Source organism: Lipotes vexillifer, unplaced genomic scaffold (assembly GCF_000442215.2).
Source record: "Lipotes vexillifer unplaced genomic scaffold, Lipotes_vexillifer_v1.1 scaffold217, whole genome shotgun sequence".
Classification (NCBI taxonomy): domain Eukaryota; kingdom Metazoa; phylum Chordata; class Mammalia; order Artiodactyla; family Lipotidae; genus Lipotes; species Lipotes vexillifer.
In genome coordinates, this window is record NW_006788200.1 from 21,213 (window position 1) to 39,981 (window position 18,769).

At 38.7% G+C, this 18,769-nt stretch overlaps 1 protein-coding gene across 1 annotated transcript in view; it reads right to left on the reverse strand.

Moving 5' to 3' along the window:
- The window catches only part of MEIKIN (meiotic kinetochore factor), a gene marked incomplete at its 3' end in the record, with an annotated part of 27,506 nt that extends 13,540 nt beyond the window's left edge, over positions 1–13,966 (reverse strand). The window contains exons 1-5 of the mRNA XM_007461496.1: positions 13,855–13,966; positions 13,614–13,707; positions 13,124–13,211; positions 11,374–11,434; positions 3,291–3,428 (exon numbers count right to left, since the gene is read on the reverse strand). Of these exons, the coding sequence (XP_007461558.1) occupies positions 3,291–3,428; positions 11,374–11,434; positions 13,124–13,211; positions 13,614–13,707; positions 13,855–13,966 (493 nt within the window). The remainder of the gene's footprint in view (positions 1–3,290; positions 3,429–11,373; positions 11,435–13,123; positions 13,212–13,613; positions 13,708–13,854) is intronic.
- Positions 13,967–18,769: the final 4,803 nt, after the last annotated feature.

Sequence of the window (18,769 nt, forward strand, 5' to 3'; positions counted from 1 at the left end):
TTTCCCTCCCTTCCTATCTCCCTTTTCCCTATGGGACTCCCACAATCCATATACTGATCTGATTTCTTAACAAATCTCAAACTTTCTTCATTCTTTTATACTCTTTTTCCTTTTTGCTCCTCTGACTGGATAATTTCAAATGACTTATCTTTGAGTTTGCCGATTCTTTCTTCTGCTTGATCTAGTCCAATCTCTTTTACTGTTTTTTTTAAAATTCATTTACTGTTTTTCTCAGCTCTAAGATTTCTTTTCGGTTAACTTTTTTCCCTATCTCTTTCTTAAAATTTTCCGTGCATTGTTCTCCTGAGCTCTTTATGAACATTTGTTGAACATCTTTATGACAATTATTTTGAATTCTCTGTCAGGTAGTTCATATATTTCCATTTAATTAGGGTCAGTTTCTGGAGCTTTATCTTATTCCCATTTTTTGGACCATGTTTCCCTGTTTCTTTTTCTTTAATGATTTGTGTTGGTATCTGCACATTAGAAAAAACAGCCACCTCTCCCAGTCTTCACAGATAGGTGTCGTACAGAAGACCTTCACCAATCTTCCCAACCAGAGATTCTGGGATCCTCTCAAACCTTCTTGCCAGTTCAAACCATAGTCTTTGTTCTTAGTGCCCATGAGGAATCTAGAATACACCAAGTCCCATCAGTGCTCCAAGACAGATGAGACAAAAACTATTCCTTCGAGCAGCCCCCGGAAATGTTGGAATTTTGGACACAGTCCAACTCTTCCCCACCCCAGAGAGAAGCTGGGATCTAGTGAATGTTTTCATGCTAGGACAAAATACTATCTTTGTTTCAGCACCCATCAGACTTCTAGAGTATGTCAGGTCCCATCAGCCCTCTGAGGCAGATAAGACAGTAGGCAATTCTTTGACCATTCCCAGAAAATTGAGAACTTTTGACACATGCTTCAGTCCTTTCCCTCCCTCCATAGGGAGAAGCTGGAAGCTGAAGGTTTCCTGCCAACCTGTGCTGGGGGTGTGAATTATGGTGAAAGGGTGTCTTGAATTTTCCTACTGGCTTCCCTGGGTGGGGGGGAGCTGCATTGGGTCTTTGTTGCTGCATGCGGGCTTTCTCTAGTTGCATCAAGTGGGGGCTACTCTTCTTTGTTGTGGTGCATGGGCTTCTCATTGTGGTGGCTTCTCTTGTTGCTGAGCATGGGTTCTAGGTGTGCAGGCTTCAGTAGTTGTGGCTTGCGGGCTCTAGAGCACAGGCTCAGTTCTTGTGGCACACGGGCTTGGTTGCTCCATGGCATGTGGGATCTTCCCGGACCAGGGATCAAACCCGTGTCCCCTGCATTGGCAAGTGGATTCTTAACTACTGTGCCACCAGGGAAGTCCTTCCTACTGCCTTTGATGTGACTGGTCTCAAGCTTGCCTGGGGTGCAGGAGCCCCTCAACTAGTTTTTAGATTTCTCACAAAGGGAATTAGTCCATGTATTGTTGAATTGGTGTGTCCCTGGGGGAAGGCAGGTCTAGGGTTTCCTATTCCAACACCTTACTGACTCACTACCATATTTTGCTTTGTTCTGATCTCTATGTTTTATGTTAGAGGGTTTTCTCAGAAGTCTAGTAGTCCTTGGCTCTCTGGGGGCCCTAAATGGCTGAGTGGGATCTCGATGGTTTAGTTGGGGCTTGTCACATAGGCAGCTTCACTGTAGGGTTCTTCTCAGTTTCATTGAAGGACTACTGAGGCCAGTATCTTTAGATACTTTCTTTAGGGTTGCTCAGATTTCTCAGGAAAAAACCTTCCATTCTCTTGCCTGAAAGTTTCAATTCTGGGTGCTAGCATTCTGGAAGCTGAACAGAGTAATGACTGTTGGGTTAGGATGAGAATAGGCACTGGGTGAGCAAGTACCACAATTTGGAATGTACACTTGCATTTAATTCCCCCTTTCTGCATTCACTACAGTACCTGAAGCAGGTGGCTTTTTCTGTATAATAAATAACACTGAAATGCCAGTAGCATAAAATGAAAGCATTTATTTCTTATACTCATGTCTACTGTTTGGCCCAAGCAGCTCTGCTTTAGATTATATGGGTCTGGTGATCAGCTGGGGCAGCTCTCTGAAGTCTGCAGTCTGCCTGGGGCTATCCTGCTCTGTATCTCTTATTCTGGAGTCCCACAGGAGAGGTAAAAGCTAATTAGGATATACATGTGGTCCCTGACTTATAGTGGTTCGACTTACAGTTTTTTCCATCATAAGTGGAAGAAAATCTGTATTCATCTCACGATGGCAAAAGGATAAGAGGACAAGCCCAATCATGTATGCACATATCAAAAGTTTGTTTATGTATCACTCACTGATATCCTATTGCCCAAAGTAAGTCATATGGTCAACTCCAAAGCAAAAGAGTGAGAAAGTACATTTCACCCACTATGAGGCTATGACAAGGGTATGGCTATATAATACTACTACAGGGGAATGAGTAATTGGGACTAACATTTCAAAATACCATGGTATCCCTGCTATTAACAGTGCCTAGTATCCTCCAGTCCAGAGTCCCTCTGTTTCAAAACACCCCAAAGAATAAATCTCCAGACTCCATTTGAGTAGGAAAGGAGAAGTCACCACATCTTTTGTGTTTTGGACACAGCTTTTTACAAGTATTTTACAAGCCACATTGAAAACTTTTCTGGGATACTACGGTATTGTACAAACTAACTTGTTTCTGGGGTATTCTCATTGTTGATTTAGGACTCAGTTTTTTCAATTCTGCTTTATCAGACCATTTGCTCTCTAGCTTTCCAAACTTTATGCTTTATTCTTCCCCATTCTCTTTATTCTTATGTGCTTATGTCTTTTTTAAAAAGCCATTGTGCAAAGCTGTGGAGGAAGGCGTGTGTTCAATCTGCATCATTAACCAAAGGCTCTTAATTATACATATAGTAAATGTAAATAACTGTTAATTTGTAGAAAAAATTCAGACAGGGAGATGGTCTAGTCAAACTTTTAGTTATTGAAAAGTAAGAGAAGTATAGGAAGTAAAAGATAGCCCATAGTTCAAGAGAACAAGTATACATATGTTATGTGCAAAACTGCTTACTAACTGGATATGTATTACATATAAATGCTAATCTTTTCATCCTTCCCTGATCTGAGGGCTTTTGATCTATAGTCCTATGTGACTGAGCATGGAACACAATGGATAGTGGGCAGAAGAAGGTTTTGGTGGAAAAGAAGTATACCTCCTCAAAAGGAACATTATTCATTGCAGGATTTGTGGACAAAGGAGCAATTTCTACAGTGGAGCAACTTAAGGTTGAAATTATTTTCTCACCTAAATAATCTGATCCTCTGAAGAGTTCAGGAGATGGGAAGCTACTTAAACTCTCTTCAAAAGTCTTGTATTCTGTATAAGAGTCTGTGATTGAGTAACTTAGAAGAGAGCTAGAAATATCATGCTGTAAACTTAGTCCTGTAGAATAAACAAACAAACAAAAAGGGTAAAATGTTTCAATAGTAAACAGATTCAAAATCCTAAGAATTCAAATTTGTAGAAATGTACATGCAGTTATATACTAATAATGTAAAATTACACATACAACTGAAAAGGCATACTACTGTACACAATCTTAAATTGTATTTCAATCTGAGAAAATAATTCTGTTTTTGATATGGAGAAAATGCACTATAAACCTTTTCCATTGTTTTTCAAAGTTTTATAATTTATTCCTTCCCTACTTTGGTTCAGTTATAATTCTTGGCTCAAAAATGCAAGTTTTATCAACTATACTTCAATAAAAAATAAATATAAGTAAATAAAATGTATACCTAATTTTTTTTTTTTTTTTTGCGGTACGCGGGCCTCTCACTGTTGTGGCCTCTCCCGCTGCGGAGCAACAGGCTCTGGACGTGCAGGCTCAACAGCCATGGCTCATGGGCCCAGCCATTCCGCGGCATATGGGATCTTCCTGGACCGGGGCACGAACCCGTGTCCCCTGCATCGGCAGGCGGACTCTCAACCACTGAGCCACCAGGGAAGCCCTATACCTAATTTTTTAAATGCAAGTTTTATATATAAGTAACCCAATAACTGTAAGCTAACTAGCTGAGAAGAAGAAACAGTGATTCTAGTTATTCCATTTAAAAAACAATGAGCATAAACATAGACTCAAAGGAACATAGATGAAAGGAACTGAACAGAGAGCCCAGAAATAGACTCACACATATAAGAGTAACTGACTTTTGACCAAGATGCAAAGGCAATTCAGTGGAGAAAGGATATTCTTTTAAACAAATTATGTTGGAACTGGATATCCATATGCAAAAGCAAAACAAAACAACTTGCATTCATACCTTCCATCATATAAAAAATTAACTCTAAATGCATCATGATTCTAAATGCAAATCCTAAAACTACAAAACTTCTAGAAAAAAACAGAGGAGAAAATCTTCATGACACTGAGTTAGGCAAAGATTTCTTTGATATAACACTAAAAGGATGATTCATAAAACAACAGCAGTGATAAACTGGACTTCATCAAATTTTAAACCTTTTATTTGAAAGAGATGGTTAAGGTGAGAAGACAAGCCATAGATTAAGAGAAAACATTTGTAAATGGACTGGAATCCAAAATATAAAGAACTCCGAAAACTCAGTAATAAGAAAACAAACATCTCAGTAGGAAATTGGGGTAAATATCTGAACAGAAAATCTCCTAGAATCAGAGGTCTTAAAGTCATCCCTGTGAGAGTAGCCTAGAATGAAAACCTTTCTAATAAATGACAGGGATAGAACTTAATATTTATTTGAAGAACCAGAAGATTTAGTAAGGAAAGGGAAAATATACTCTGCTATAGTCAGTCAGCAGTTATCAAACACTTCCAACATGATAAAACAGAGGTCAATGCTAATAGAAACTGGAGGGGTGTGGGGTAAGGGATGAAAGGAGAGCATTACTCTGAAAACCCATTATCTTCTGCCCTGCCCTATCTATACCTATCTCTGCTCATCCATTACCTACCTGAGACAACTAACTCTTTATCCTTCCCATTTTGACCTCACCACACCCTTCTCTTCCACTCCAACCCCCTCCTTAAAGTTGACAATTGTTTCCTACCTGGCCACCTCCTCCAGCCATCAGTGCGACACTTAAATTGACTGACTCGAGCTACCATCCTTCTTCACCTCATCAGATGTCAGAGGTAAATTATGCCTCTAAGTATCTTTTGCTTCCCCTACTTCAGCTGCCTTAGAGTGTCCTTCCCTGTCCTTGCTACTTTTTACTTTTCTCACTCTGTCTTCATCCTTCTCACTGACATGTTGCTACATCTCTTGTGCCTTCCACCTCTCAAAATTCCATGAATACCACTCTCAGGAGAGCTAACCCTTCCACCAAACCCCAGAACTCAAGCCAGGCTTAGAAATTAGGAAAGCCCTGTACTCACCATCCAGGTAGTTTGGTAGAGAAAAGAATAAACAAATAAATGAACCTGATTATAACAGTAGAAGGATGTTTCTGGTGTCACAAGTTAGAAATGTAAATGCACTTAAAATTACATGTATATCAAATTATACCATACATTTAAAAAAGTCAAATAGTTCTACAAGGCTTTTATCAAAAACCTCGTTTCATAATCCCCATAATGAAACAACTGTTTTCAACCCTATTAACTCTATTGCTTCTTTTAATATCTTCCTTTATATTTTTAAATTAAATTTATTCAATAATTCTATCATTATGACTGCTTAAATATATTTAGAGCTGAGCCATGTACTATGAGCTATATTATTTATATCACCTTTTTGCTACAAGTTTTTGTTTTTCCTTTGAGTTATTGATAACCTAATTTTTAATTAGTTTTCTAAGCACCCATTTCATCCCAACTTTTTGCAAAAGTATAAATTTCCTCTCAACAATTTTTTTAAATGCCACATTATCTATCAGTTCTTTTCTTTTTCTTGTTCTTTTCTTTTCTTTCCTTCCTTCCTCCTTCCCTGCCTCTCTCTCTCTCCTCCTCTTTCTTTCCTTCTTTTTTTTTTCTCTTTTTTAAAAAAAATATTGCTACTGGAGATCTCAATATACTTGCTCAGATTTGGACTGGTTATCCTCTAGACATGCTGCACACATGTCTTCCCCAGATTTCCCTTTACCATGATCCCAAGAAATTCTTTCACAAATTTTATGTATTAGAGCCTCTGACTTCTGGATCTCATGATTTCTTCTTTATTGATTTACTTTCTGGTTTTGCTGGAGTATCTTCTTCATTTCCTGAGAAAAGGTGCATGGAAGACCTGTCTAAAAAATTTCTTTATACTATCTTCACACTTGAGTGATTGTTTAGCTGAGTACAGAATTCTAGACCAGTATATTTTAAAAACTGATTGCATTTTTTAGTGTTTGACAGATTTAAACCTTACTGCTCCATGTTCCCCTTCTGCCCCACATCTGTACAAGCTGATAAGCCCTGGCACTCCATCTTCTGGCAACGCCAGCAAGTTAAAACCTCACCCCAGCCCCACCCTCTAACCACCTAAAAACCCCAACACAGTCTCCTTTCCCTGCTCTCTCAAGCCATTTTCAGTCCTGCTCAGGAGACACCCTCCTCTCTAGAAGGCTTCATTATATCAGTAATAAACCTTTCCATACCCTCCTGGTATGTGAATGGCATCATTAACCTTGAAATTGGAAACAAATTTTGGGTGGGAATCTATCCTGTCTCTGGAAAACTGAAGGATTTCTCTCTTTATCCTGAGGATTTTTATATTACATAACGTTGTGCCTTGGTGTGGGTCTTTTTCATTCATCGTGATGGGCAGTTGGTGTGCTCTTTCAATATGTACACTCATAACCATTTTTAATTCTAGAAAAATTTCCAGTTTTATGTGTTTAATAATTCCCTTTCTGTTTACTTTATAATATCTGGAACTACTATTTTTCAGATGTTAGAATGCCTAGACTCAGCTTATAATTATTTTTCTTTTTAAAATAGCAGCTTTATTGAAATACAATTCATATTCCATATATCCCAATCTTTTAAAGTATACAATTCGGTGGTTTTTTAGTATACTCATAGAGTTGGGTCACCACTATTTCTATCTTTTATCTTCCCTTTAATGTCTGTTCAACTTTTGGAATATTTCCTTAAATTCATTACCCAATCCTTCACAGAATGTTTTCCTAATTCTATGTTACTATTTTTTAAGAATTCTTTTTGTTCTCTAATGCTCCTTTTTATAGTAGCCTGCACTTGTTTCATGGACACACTTTTTCATCATCCTGAGGAAAATAATGAAAATATGGCTTAGAAGTTTTTTTCTTTGCATTGTCTCTGTCCTTCAGGTTTCTTTTTATTTGGTATCTAACTTCTATTTTAAATATTTTCTTTAAATGCCTGGTAATTCTTAAATGTTTAAGAATGAGGCACTAGGACTCCCCTGGTGGCACAGTGGTTAAGAATCTGCCTGCCAACACAGGGGACATGGGTTTGAGCCCTGGTCTGGGAAGGTCCCACATGCTGTGTAGTAATTAAGCCTGTGAGCCACAACTACTGAGCCTGTGCCCTACAGCCTATGAGCCACAACTACTGAGCCTGCATGCCACAACTACTGAAGCCCACACACCTAGAGCCAGTGCTCCACAATGAGAAGCTATCGCAATGAGAAGCTCGTGCACCGCAATGAAGAGTAGCCCCTGCTCGTCACCAACTAGAGAAAGCCCATGCGCAGCAACGAAGATCCAATGCAGCCAAAAATAAATAAATATTTTTTTAAAAAAGAATGAGGCAACTAAATAGCAGTTGGAAACTCTGGATTCATAAGTGGGGTTTAGGAAGTAGTGGGCTTTACTGAAGGGTATTTGGACAGGGAACAGGTCATTACTGCCAGAAAATAGGTCTTTTCCAAAAGAGGAATCCTCCAGTCTCTTAACTGGGGTGTATTTTCCTGAGTGGGGTAAGGAGTCTGGGGTAAGTAAACAGACTTTAGTTAATTCCCTTCCCTCCTCCTCCCACCACCTCGCACTGCTAGTTTTCAATACAGCACCCCTGCCCTCAGCAGTACTGAGCATCCCTGTGTCCAGACCCTTTGCTTCAATGTCTCTGGACTGCCATGGTGGGAAAAAGAGTAGCTGCCTGGCTACATAATGTTGGGGAAGGGAGCACAGCACCTAATTGCTACTTTTGTGTGTGTGTGTGTGGTACGCGGGCCTCTCACTGTTGTGGCCACTCCCGTTGCAGAGCACAGGCTCCGGACGCGCAGGCTCAGCTGCCATGGCTCACGGGCCCAGCCGCTCCGCGGCATGTGGGATCTTCCCGGAACGGGGCATGAACCCATGTCCCCTGCATCAGCAGGCGGACTCTCAACCACTGTGCCACCAGGGAAGCCCATCTAATTGCTACTTTTAAGGATTTCCAAAAATCCTATTTTCAACATTAACTCTATTTCTTCAGGAGTATGTGATTCCTCTAATTTCTGAAACTTCAGCCTGCCTCAGTTTGCTTCTTGGTTTGTTCTAGGTATCTAGGTTTCAGCTTTTTTTTTTTTTTTCTGTCTGTTAGGCCTATTATAATTTATTCATCTACATTCCAGATTCCAAACTTTTGCTGATTATCTCTTGTCAGCTGAGGTCTCTTTTTCTCTATGTTGTGGATTCATGCCTTTTTTAATGCCTTTATTGGTAATTTAGTGAGGTTTCAGAAGGGAGAAGTAAACGTATATGTTCAATCCTCCATATTAAATATGAAATCCTGAGTTAATTTTCATCATGTTGCAAAATTACTAGATTCCAAGACAGAATTAAAACAATTAATTATATGTTAAATAGAATTCTGTGGGCTGCTCAAAACCTAACCATTTATATTTTATTATAGTATAAAGTATTCTAGGTCTCAAATATCAATCAACAAATGAACTCAGAATACAACCAGTTTGTTAATTAGAGACAGTCTATTTTCTATTTCCTCATACCTTTCACACATCAATTTGATAAAGCTAGTAACCAAGGACATTTACCATATATTTAAACTACAATTTTAAAAAATACTGATTATGGTAAAATTGTTTATTTCCTCTAAATAGAGTAGAAAACTCATTCAACAAGCATTTCAAACTACTTTATATCCCAAGAATGGAATAGGAAGATAAAAGATAGTGCTTATTTTCGATAGCTTTAGGGCCTAGAGGAACAAAAACAATTATACTGCTGTTTTGAGTCCTATGACAGTGCCATAGAATTACCAGGATAGAACAACTCATCTAGAAAGAGAGAAGAGCAGTCAGGAGAGGCTTCCCAGTAGAGATAGCACCTGAATCTAGTTTTGAAGAACTAGCAGAAGTTAACCAGGCAAAGAGGCGAGAAGAAGAAGGAGGGAAAAGCATTTGTTGAGAACCTCCCATGCTCTTTTGCACCACATTTTAAGAAAATTCCTCTATTCTATTTTCTAGCTAGCTAATTTAATTTTCAGCTGAATACATCTCAATATTAGGTTAATTTCTTGTTTTAAAATTTGATGATATTTTTAGTTTCCAGGGACTATAATTTTTTTTTTATAGCAGCCTGTTATATTATGGATTCAACGGCCTCTTGTCTCTAAAGAGGTATTTAAAGTTTTCTACCATTTCCCTCAGGTGTTAATTCTTTTGTTTGTTGCATTTGTGGCCTCTCTTCCATGGCACTGATTTTCTTCAAAGATTTGACTGTTTCTGATTGTTCATATCTCTATTTGAGAATCTGTTTGTATGGCACAGAGTATAAATTCTGAAACAACAACCTACCTCTGGAGATTTTAGAAGAGTGATGAGACATTCTTGGAACTTACAGTCTAGGTGGGGATGTCCTCCTGTATTTTCCAGGTATTGTAGGTTACATGGGGACACTGCCCTATTTGGCTAGTATCCACATTGGAAGTCTCTTATATCAGAATTCCCACTTCAGAGAGCCATAATGTATCTTCTTCCTGGGCTTAGCAACCATAAGCATAATCTATATTTTTAACTTTTTTGACCCTCTGCTCTCTGTGTGGCAATCTGGAGTTACTTCAGACTCCCTTCTGCTTCTCACTCCGGTTCCAACATTGACCCTAAGGAGCCAAAGTGAAGACTTAGTTCACTTTGCTTGGCAGTAATTCCTAGGGTTTTGACCTGGCAGCATGCACTGGGAGCTGCCAGTGTTTCCAATGTAAGAAGGGGATGAGAAGGGTGACAGGTCATACAGTGCCAGAATGTAGTGCTTAATCCACCACCTTGACAACTCCTTCAGGGTCCCATCTATTACAGTGTTTTGCATTTACTGACCAAGTGTTTTGAGTTAAGTGTATCTCCAGAACTATTCTTACCTCTGCAGTGGTTTTTCTCTGCTCTTCATTTATTCATCAGCTGGATCTCATCTGTTTTTAAGAATTCCTCAGTATTTCTGGTGTGGTAATGGTATCCTTTCTTGTTTTCAAAAATAACTTCAATTACACCAAACTTCTATCAGTAGCCCTCCATATCCAACTGCCTATTTGACATTACTACTTATACATCTTAAATACACCCATAACTTATTAAAAAGAGAATTTATGATCTTTCCCTCAAACAAGGTTTTTTCAGTGAACGCTACCACCTTATACTCAGTTATGCAAGCCAGAAACACGTGTAATCTTTGATACCTCCATCTTCTTCACTCTTAATTTGCCAAATTCTGTCAATTTCATTTCCTACAACAGCCATAAGATATGCCCACTTCTTTCCATTTCCAATGTCATCCCATAGTACAAAGAGCCATCATTCCTCCCCTTAACTACTGCAATAGCCTCCCAACTGGTCTATTTACATCTACCCCTACTTCTTTCCATACTGTAGCTAATACGATCATATCATTCTGTATTTAAAAAACTTCAGTGGCTTCCTGCTGCTCCAAAGATAAACATCAGTATCTTTGGCATGGCCTATAAGGCTATGCAAAGCCTCAGTCTGTCCAACCTTGTCTTATTATCACACTTCCTCCTCTCTACTTTAGCCACACTGGCCTTCTTTCAGTTTACTGAACACAAAATGCTCAGTCCCACGTTAGGGTCTTTGCACATGCTGTTCCTTCTGCCTGGATTTCTCTTTATTCACCTCTCTTTATAGTTCAGCTCTTCTTTTCTTCAGATCTCAACTAAATTGCCATTCCCTCATGGAAGTCTTCCCTAATCTCTTCAACTAAATTCAGTTACACTCAAGTTAACCTCACTTTTGTAGCACTCATCACAATTATAATTTACTGGTGTGTGCTTGAAGGCTTTGAGGATGAAGTCTACAGCACAGGCTGAAGGATTCAACTTGGACCAGGAGAAAGACATCTCTTCCACTGAGATGGGAAGATAAGACAGAGATACAAATGGATGCTTATGTTTGTAAGAAAGCAAGTTGAAGAAGTTCACATTGCCAGTCTTACCTGATACTTGTTCACTATTTGATAAACTACTATCAACCTGGAGGTCATCTGTCACTGACTCCTATGTGAAATAAGAATTAAAGATATAACACAAATTATGAGATGGAATATTTTTATATTATAATATTGTAACACATTGATTTGGTTATTTCAAAAATGCAAAACTAATATCAACTTTGTATATCAGTTTCAGATGTAATACATTCTTTCAGCTTATTGATACAGATGTAGTCTTATATTTAATATTAAATCTTAAAATATAATATTATGGACATATCTAGGGAGTCAACAATATACTAGTCAACTAACTATTGTGGGATAAACCAGCAACTAGAAAATAAAGATGAATATTTTTCTGATACCGTAAGTAGGAAATAATTTTTTCCCTCTAAATATGAAAGCAAAATAAATCAAAAGAAAATGACTGATAAATAAGTCTAAAATACCAAAAATAAAATTAAAGGCAAACAAATGTGGAAATATTTGTAATGTGTGTGTAAAAGTACAACAATCTTCAATATATAATAAGTATTTCACCAAAAAATCACACAAATGGCCAATAAAATGAGAAAAAATATCAACTTTACTAGCATTCAAAGAAATGGGAAGTAAAACAACATGCTACTTTTCATCTATCAAATATCTATCTATCTATCGATAAGTAGATAGATATTTTAAGTTTCAGATAAGATGGTGCCAACTGGCCAACATGAATCAAAATTTTAAATATAATCCAACCCTTGACCCACTGCAACGTATTTGTCTTAGGATATCAATCTGAGGTACACACAAAAAATTTCTGTGGTAGGATATCTACTGATATATAAAACAGTAAAACCTTAGAAACAATCTCAATCTCCCAACCACAGAAAAATAGTTATACAAATTATAGTATACCTATGTATAAGACAAAGCGCTATGCAGACACTAAAAACCATATTTTTGAAGATTACTTAATGTTAGAGGAATTTACACAATAAGATAATTTGTAAAAAAAAAAATTTTAAAGGCACAGAGAAAAGGAATGGAAGAAAAAGTACAAAACTTAAAAGAAACTGATTAAACATTTTTTTGCATAGTCTGAATAATCTATTAGGGACACTTAACACTGTTAAAATCTGGGGAAAAGCCTTTTTTAAAAAAATGCCTTTTGTTAAAACTGCCCTCCCCCAAAAAACATGTCAAAGAGAAATACGCAAGCTAAAATGCTGGACTGTGACTATCCAATTTAATGCTAATGTCAGATGAGTCACAAGCAATTTCTAAAATCTGAATTTCTCCAAACTACTGCTACACATCTTTAAAATACTGTACAGAATCCACATTAAATACAGTAGATCAGGAAGTTATATAATATTCTAATGATAATGAATCCTCTGTTTCTGTTAATGCAAAGTCAAATGAGAAAACATGAAAATGGCTTTGAAATGTTTAAGTGCTACCAAACATTAAAGAATTACTAAGAAACACTTTATATCTGTCACACAGAAAATTAGCCAGTAATGAATATTTCTTAAATTTTTGTCAAAGGAAAGAAAAAACAAAAATGCATGGCTATGAGTCTACCAGAATCATTAACTCAAGGCCCTGTCTGAAGATACAGCATCAATGTTTATAAAAACACCAGAAAGCTATGTAGTCTCTATAGAACAAAGACCATATTATATTTTCATATAAGACCAGAGGTACATCAGGTACCACTGGTCTCTACCCTAAGTTTATCCAAGGACCACAGGAGAAACATACATACACTCAATGGAGCAATCTTCTCATCCTGGGCTTCTTCACTAGTGCTATTTTCATGCAGGCTTTTCTCTCCTGTACCTCTTAACTGAGTGCTAACAAACAAACAACACAATTAGTTTGCACCGTCTGGACTTGGCTCTCCAAGTCCCTGATCACTATTCACACTGTTATAATCTGAAAAGCTCTGTGGGGACATAATTAACAAGAAGTAAGGAACACAGTAGGTGAATTGTATCAATAACCAATTGATGCCACGAATGCTTTCCCGGAGGTTTTCTCTCACTTGCTTTTAGGCAACTTGGTAAAACTTCCTTTTTTTTTTTTTAATATATCTCTTTCCTAAGTCAAATTTCTGGCTCTGTGTTCGGAGAACAGCGAAATCAGAACACAGTATTTTCTTCACTGACTCTTAGAATTAGAGATTATTAGGAGAAAATCAGGATTGAAATTTTGAGGTGGCCAGAGGCACGGGGCTGTTACTCGTGGATACGCACCTCGGTGGCCCAGAGCTGCTACCTCCCAGCCGACTCAGCTCTGATTTCTCTGTGATTCTCTGCAAACCGCGCGTTTTGTCACTTCTTTTCAGGCCTAAGAGAGGGAGACATGCTTCAGGGAAAAAGCCTTGGAGGCCTGCCCGCGGGCCTCGGAGGTCCCTGGGGCTTAGACCCAGCCCACCCCGTGTCCCACTCCGTAGGCCAGCCACACGGCGCTTACAGTGGGCAGACAGCTTCCGGCCGGGCCCTGACGGGGCCTCCGCCTTAGCCGGGGCACCTAGATCTGGCGTTGGGGTTAGGTTGAGCCTATGGCTGGCCCGCTTTTTGCGCGTATAGACCCGTAGTGACCACATTGCAACCCCACCGCCAGGCCTTGGAGGGCTCTTGGCCCTCGAAGGCCTGTCTCGTCTTCCTGAGGAACCGAGCTACGCCGGAGGGAACCAGCGTCCAGGCCTGGCCTGCAGGGTAGCCCGAGAGGAATGAAAGAGGTGAGAAAAAAACAACAGGCCCACAGCGCCAACCCCCACGCTGGTCTGGAAACGCCGCCTCACTCCCGCCTTTTTATCTCCGAGGAGTCACGCAGTGGCTTCTGGGAAGACACAGTGAAGTGGCAGTGCCCCGCCCTCCTGGAGGCGCAGAGCCAGGGAACTTGGTGGTGGACGGGAGGCCTGGACCTTGGACTCTAGGCGCAGGCTCCCTCACCTCGTGCTGAAGGGAAAATTAATGGAAAAAGACTTTTCATCGTCCAGGAGGTTGTTCTTTTGCTTTTCATTTTCTCATTAGTCTGATGGGCCCAACACCTGGTACTGATGCCTGGGCCGCTCTCCTTAGCAACATTACCAGGAAGGCCATGGTAATGGAGTTTAAAGTCTCTAAGCACATGGAGTCTAGCTGGGGGTCAGCCTGACTCAGTGCAGGAAGGTCAGAGAGGAATGAAAGCATGTTATGGTGATGGGGAGTGTCCTCCTGAGCAATCAACTTCAGTCCCTGGGGCCGCCAATTTACTGGGGGCGGGCATGGTACTTGAGAGTCTGACCAGGCATTAGAAGAGCTTAGGTTCCAGGTGGTTTCTTCTCAGGGACAAGCAGAATCCCTTAGTCCCTGCCTAGAAGCTACCTCCTGGACACCTCTGGGCAGCCTTGTGGTTAAGGCAGTGAGTTCCACAAGGGATGCCCTCCTAGTGCCCTGAGGCTCAGCTCTTTTGCTCTGCCCAAAGGAAGTAACATAGGAATGACCACTCTTTCTCTCCATACACCCAGGTTGAACCATCTGGCTGCATCTGATAAACATATTGTGCATATAATAACCATCTTCTTATTTTAAAAAATGTCATTTCACAACATTAAAAAATACTGTTTGTACAGATGAAATTAGAAAAACACAAAGACTTTTTCTGTTATGCTCCAATATTGTCTGTAAATATAGCACACATATAGCCACAATATTTTCATAATAAAATCACTGAATTTTTTATTCAAAATATGCTCATAGAAAGTCACTTATTAATAATTAAAACAATCACTAATTAATCATTAGACTTAACTTTGTAAAGAACAGAGGGTAGGCATTCTTACCTGATTAGATATAGTGCTTTGAGTCACTGAATCACTACTTACTTAGCACCTTACTCTGTGTTAGGCATTGTGATAGGTCCTGGGGATACAGAAGTGAATTAGAAATGGTTCTTCAATCAAGGATCTCACAATTTTGTTGCAGTATAAAGCAGTTATCATATTTCAACATCTTCTCTTTAGTCACATCCATAATATGCTGACAGGCAGTCTCTAGTTTACAAGCCACGTCTCCAGGCTCCCTTCTTGCCCTTTGGAGAATGTTGTGAAAAAAAAAAGCTTGGAGCTCTTAAATGACCTTTGGGAGGTATAGATCCTGGGATGCCCTAGACCTAGAAATGGAAGAAACATTGAAAAAGGAAAACAGCTTAAAGCAAAAGTTGATCTGCCCTTTGGTGGCCCTATTCTCTAGAACTCTGTCTCTCTATACTGAATTACATTCACTGAAGTGCCATCAAGTAAAGGTTTATGGGAGTTAATGCCTAGGGTTTCAAAACTGGAAATAACCTTTGATGTGATTTCTTGAGCCAAAAGGGTCCTTAGAGATGATCTTGCTGTCCCCTCAATTCAAAGCTGAGCAAACCACAACGTAGGAGGCTCATTATGACAGGTGGTTGACCTAGGTGGCATGGATCTCCTGACATTTGGCTAGTGTGCTTGCCATGCTTCCATTCCTCCTAACACATGGCTGGGAAAGGGATGGGGGGAACAAGGAAAAGAGCTTGAAGCCCTAAGTAGCAAGGGGAGGGGAAGGGACTACATACAGACTTGCAATTTAAAGTTTCACCTACCCAGCCTATAAAAGGGGAATGAAATGTGTCCCCTACAAAAGGGTGAGGTAGGGCAGAGACATCTCAACTCAATCACCTGTCTCCCTCCACTCCATCCTCAAATACACAAATGCCAGTGCAAGCATTCAGCCATGAGTGTTAAACTGAACATCTTCCATTTCCCTGTTGTATTGCTTCCATATCTACACTCAGAATTCTTTCAGTGTTTCAGTTCAGTCATGTTGTTTTGACTAGATTGGAACAGTCATGGAGATGCTAACTTCCATGGGAAAAGAAAATCCAAATTTTTAATAGATTTCTGAAGAAAGCTTTTGGGAAAACAGCCAGTTCATGGGTTTAGGATTCCCTGGAGCCTAGAGGAAATCTTTCTGAATACCGTTTTCTTGTCGAGTGACTCCCCCACCCCCCAGCCCCAAAGGCTTCATTTGTGGTACCATCCACAGGCTTTAGGGTCCAACTGAAAATTGGCTTATTTTTGCTTAGTTGACAGGATTGGAAAAAAAATAACAGTGATAGATGAAAAGTATCTTTAGGTATTGCAGTCTTAATGCTATGCAACATATGTAAAAGGGCCAAGGGGATTTTCATTCAATAGACATTTCTTGAGCAACCACTATGGGCCAGACCTTCTGCAGCCCCAGGCAACACACAGTCTTAGTGAGAGTGGGGCAAAGGGACAATCAACCATGCAACCATGTGGGAAGCTTCTTAGAGAAAAGGATAGTTGAACTGAGTTTTAAGATATGAATGATAGGAATTAGGGGGATTAAAGGAAAGGGTATTCTATGAAAAGGGGACCTAAAAGCATGATGCTTTTAGGGCACTGCAAAAAAGTAGTTGGTATGATTGGAGCCAATACTCTATAGAGGAAGGGCTGGAGAAGAGACGCTGGGCCTTATGTGCTGAAGCAGGGAGTCTGAACTTTATCCTGGAAACTGTGGAATATTAAACAGGAGAGTGGCACGACCAGATTTTCAATTTAGAAAGATCCCCCTGACTGAAATGTGGATGGTGAAATTTGAGGAAGCTGGGGTGGAAACAGGAAGACTAATTTTAAAAGCAGTGTAATATTCCAGACAAGAGATGAGAGTGGCCCCAACTACAGTAAAAGCTGTGAAAATAGAGAGGAGTAGATGGTAGCAAATATATGGCAGAATCTGCATAAAATGTACAATTTTAAGAAAGTGTACTGTTGTGTATGGGTAAAAGACATTATGGAAATAACTGTTTAAGGACCATCATGATGGAAAATTTGAATACAATTTTTGTTCTTTTAAAAATATAAAAATGAAGTAAATACAGGACACATATGGTAATAGCAAATGTGCAAGGAAAAGGATAGCTTCTCTGGGGGGGCCATTGGGGACCCTTATAGAGGACGTAGAGTATGCTGACTAGTGATACAGCTTGATACAGTGTTTACCATAAGCACTATGATCTATGATCACCAAGTATACTAACATCAGGGGATTGTGCTGAATAAATATTATAAAATAGTAATTATAAGCAACTTTGAGAAACAAAAAATCTTTATTTTTTACAAATGTTTTCATAAATGCATTTTATATTTGATATGCATGCTACTATAACAAAGCAACTAAAAATATAATTACAGTTAAAATACTTTTATGCATATTTGAAAGGTAATTTTTTAATCTCCTCAATTTTAAAAAATTGAAAGTAGAATAAGCAGTTCTTGCAAAAATATCCATCGCTCTCCATGCAATTTTTGCAATGACTTAACAAGGAAAATAAAAATAATCAATCAAATGAATGTTTAAAAGCCACTGTCACCTCATGAAAACCTTTTGTTTGGGACCAAGTTTAGAAATGCTTGTGTTCCAGGTAGTATATATCTATTGCCTCTGGGTTATAACCATTCATGTGTTCTAACTGAAGAGTTTCTCATTAGGGCTTTGTCCTCACTTGAATGCCAATTCCATTCTTACTGCAGTTAACTGTAGGTTCACAGAAAGGACTGTGTAGCATACTTGAGAGAAAATTCAGACTACCAGGATCATTTTTTCTTTTCATGTATATGCTTTCTTAAAATAGAAATAGGCAAGAAAATACAGCAACTTAGCCCATATAATTTATCTATTTTATATATGATTTTTCATTCTTTATTTCCTGAGATATGAAGCAAGTTTGTAAGTGGTCTGTTTTCATGCAAAAATACATTTTTTCCATTCTTTACATTCATTTCATAGTATTTTGTATTCTAAGTAACTATATCACATTTGTGCTTTATACATTTGGAAAATAAAGAATAATTCATTCCCTTTACTGCAGAAAAATAAAAGATCAGAGGTTCTTTGATGGGTAATACAATCAAATTAAGTGCTGACTTCAAGCTGCTAAAACATTACCTGACTATAAAAATTGCAATGAAAAATCCTATTTTTTCTCATGCTTGCAGTTTTACCTAAATTTAGAATGAAAGGTTGACTTGCTCATGTGAGGGAGACTAGGTATGTTTATTCCTTAGACTCCTGAGTTCGTGGGTTCCTAATATGTGAAGCTAGGCCTGCACATACCTGGTCAGTTTCCTCTCTCACCTGGAGGAGAATCACAATACAAAGATGTCTTTTATGGCAAAAGGAAAAAAAAATTGGTGTATATTCTATTTTATATCTTTATAGACAACAAGATTAGTTTGTAAAATGTAAGAATTACTAACACATTTAAATGAGAAAGAGATAAAAGGCCAAACATTTAAGAACATGTTTATGTTAAGTAATTGATCTCCATTATACCTCTAGACTTAAATCGGATCTGATGTCCACTATGAATG